General features: G+C 38.5%; 1 protein-coding gene across 1 annotated transcript; it reads left to right on the top strand.

Annotated features, from left to right (window-relative positions):
* The first annotated feature begins 1,370 nt into the window (after positions 1–1,370).
* On the top strand, positions 1,371–2,336 carry LOC100591567 (olfactory receptor 52N2). Its single transcript, XM_003254847.3, has one exon. It carries the CDS (start codon positions 1,371–1,373, stop codon positions 2,334–2,336), a length of 966 nt encoding a protein of 321 aa, XP_003254895.1.
* The last annotated feature ends 848 nt before the right edge of the window (positions 2,337–3,184 follow it).

Consider the following 3,184-nt stretch of genomic DNA (forward strand, 5'->3'; position numbering starts at 1 on the left):
TAATTCCCCTTTTAAAGTTATAAAAATTGTAAGAAGAAAGGTTTTAGGACTTACTCAAGTCTATCCAGTTAGTGCTGGGAGCAAGATTTAACTGATTGAGTCTGAATGGCCATGTCTCTATAGTAAAAATGTGATAAATCTCTGCTCTCCTTATATTTTCAGGGAGTGGACACTTAGCTGTCTTCTTTTAAATATATTCTAATTTACAATTAGAATACAGCACTTACAGCAGGTGTGTCTGGGTTTTGTGTCTGGGTTGCTTGGCTCAGGAATGCTTATGTGCATGGCTGAGAATCATCTGGAAGGGAGAATTTTTTTCTAAGGTGTGAGAAGAAAGAACTGGCTCTGAGTTGTCTTCTGCCAGTTGGTATTTAATAAATGGAGATTGAGTGTTTAGTTACATAGTGTTGATGCTTGGAAGAATATGATAATTTTCTGTGATGGGTGGTCAGTTTTAGTTTACAAGATGGCTGTGCAGAGCCAGAAATTCCTACTTCTCCTTATATCCTACTGTCCTTGTTTTTTTCCTTCCAGTTTTGTGGCTCTGGTGCCCTCTGGCTACCTCAGAAGGAGCAAAAATATCCAAGGCATCATTCCACACAGATCAGTTCTCTTTGCAGAAGTTCCAAAGTCCACTTGCGTAGCAACCTAGAGTTAGCAGGAGACTTGCAAGAATTTAGCTGGATAAAATTCCCCTGGATTTTATTCTTGATTTAAGAGACATTTATATATTTTTTTCATCTAAAACATGAGAACGTATTTTAATCTCTTGAAGTCCATAGTAACTAGCCTATGCTAGCATTTACTTTCTAAAGTTCCCTCACAATGTCTCAATACAGTTGAAGTTTTCAGAATCTCATGCTATCGTTCCCACTCTAAAGTACAAGATGACATTTGAGTTGGATTAGGGCTGAATTCATAAGTATTTCTTATGGTAAGTTTTTTCACATGGAATGCTTTATATTGGGAAAAGAAATAATAATAATGGTAGTGATTACTGATAATATTTGTTGAGGATTCACTATATACTATGTAAAGTTTTAGCACATTATGTAAATTATCTTATTGAAAAATCTTGACAACGTTCTGATTTTAGGAATTATTATCTCATTTTAGATTGAGGAAACTGAGGCATAAAGTGGTAAAATGACTCGCCAATATCATACACCAGGAAGAACAGGAAGTGGAATGTGAAGTTAGGCAGTGTGAATTCAGAGGGATTTAATCACCTCTTCTCATTTTAGACATCTTATAGAAGTCATCATATTTTTTCATTATTTCTAAGCCCTCTACTCAGTACTGATTTCATTTCTGGTCTAGGAAACTGCCACTGCTAAAGAGTGTAAAATGCTCTCCTCCTGTCAGCCATCATGTCTGGGGACAACAACTCCAGCCTGACCCCAGGATTCTTTATCTTGAATGGCGTTCCTGGGCTGGAAGCCACACACATCTGGATCTCCCTGCCATTCTGCTTTATGTACACCATTGCTGTTATAGGGAACTGTGGGCTCATCTGCCTCATCAGCCATGAGGAGGCCCTGCACCGGCCCATGTACTACTTCCTGGCCCTGCTCTCCTTCACTGATGTCACCTTGTGCACCACCACGGTACCTAATATGCTGTGCATATTCTGGTTCAACCTCAAGGAGATTGACTTTAATGCCTGCCTGGCCCAGATGTTTTTTGTCCATATGCTGACAGGGATGGAGTCTGGGGTGCTCATGCTCATGGCCCTGGACCGCTATGTGGCCATCTGCTATCCCTTACGCTATGCCACCATCCTTACCAACCCTGTCATCGCCAAGGCTGTTCTTGCCACCCTCTTGAGGAATGTGATGCTCATCATCCCATTCACTCTCCTCACCAAGCGCCTGCCCTATTGCCGGGGGAACTTCATCCCCCACACCTACTGTGACCACATGTCTGTGGCCAAGGTATCCTGTGGCAATTTCAAGGTCAATGCTATTTATGGTCTATTGGTTGCTCTCCTGATTGGTGTGTTTGACATCTGCTGTATCTCTGTATCCTACACTATGATTTTGCAGGCTGTTATGAGCCTGTCATCAGCAGATGCTCGTCACAAAGCCTTCAGCACCTGCACATCTCACATGTGTGCCATTGTGATCACCTATGTTCCTGCTTTTTTCACTTTTTTCACTCATCGTTTTGGAGGACACAATATCCCAAACCACATACACATCGTCATGGCCAACCTTTATCTGCTACTGCCTCCTACCATGAACCCAATTGTTTATGGAGTCAAGACCAGGCAGATTCGGGAAGGTGTAATTAAATTTTTACTTGGAGACAAGGTTAGTTTTACCTATGACAAATGAAACATAAATAAATAAATCTAAGATATGACTAATAATATTGCTTAAATTAGTGTTTCAAAAAATGAATTAATGAGTGAATGAATAAATTATAATATATACTAATAACTTAATGTTTTGCCTGCTTGGTCAATAATATAACAATTATATTTTCAGATCCATTGTATAATTTATTTATTTATTTTATTTTTACTTTAGATTCAGAGTATACATGTGTAGGTTTGTTACAAGGTTATATTGCATGATGCTGAGGTTTGGGCTTCTGTAGATTTTTTCACCCAGATAGTGAATGTAGTATCCAACAGAAAGCTTTTCGGTGTTTATTCTTCCCACTCCTTTCGAAGACCCTGGAGTCTATTTTTCCCATTTAGATCCATTTTATTGTTTGAGGTGGTGAGAAAATAATGGAGACAACATTTCATAAAAGATGTGAATAAAATGGTATTAAAATCATGACATGCAATTTACCCATGTAACAAACTTGCACGTGTACCCCTTAAACCTAAAATAAAAATAGAAATAAAAAATCAAAATAAACACATAAATTTGTAAGTTACCATAATATGTCAATTTTCTGAAGTCTCTGCAAGTTCTTGAATTTGTGTGTGTTGGGAGTGGGGGCAAGGATCTGCCAAAGCAGAGAATGCAAAATAAAGAAGTAATATACCCATTACTTAAAGAGTTGATGCTTTTCCTAAGCGTTTATAGACTCACATGTTTGTGAGACTAGAAAGGTAATAAAATAAGGACAGCAGACCTGCTGACAATCTATGCATTGTGTGTAAGTGGGGAGGCTATAGAGACATAGGGAAACATGGGTCCAGTGTTCAATATTTTTCAGTATTTTTTAA

This window comes from Nomascus leucogenys, chromosome 15 (genome assembly GCF_006542625.1).
Source record: "Nomascus leucogenys isolate Asia chromosome 15, Asia_NLE_v1, whole genome shotgun sequence".
In the NCBI taxonomy this organism is placed as follows: Eukaryota; Metazoa; Chordata; class Mammalia; order Primates; family Hylobatidae; genus Nomascus; species Nomascus leucogenys.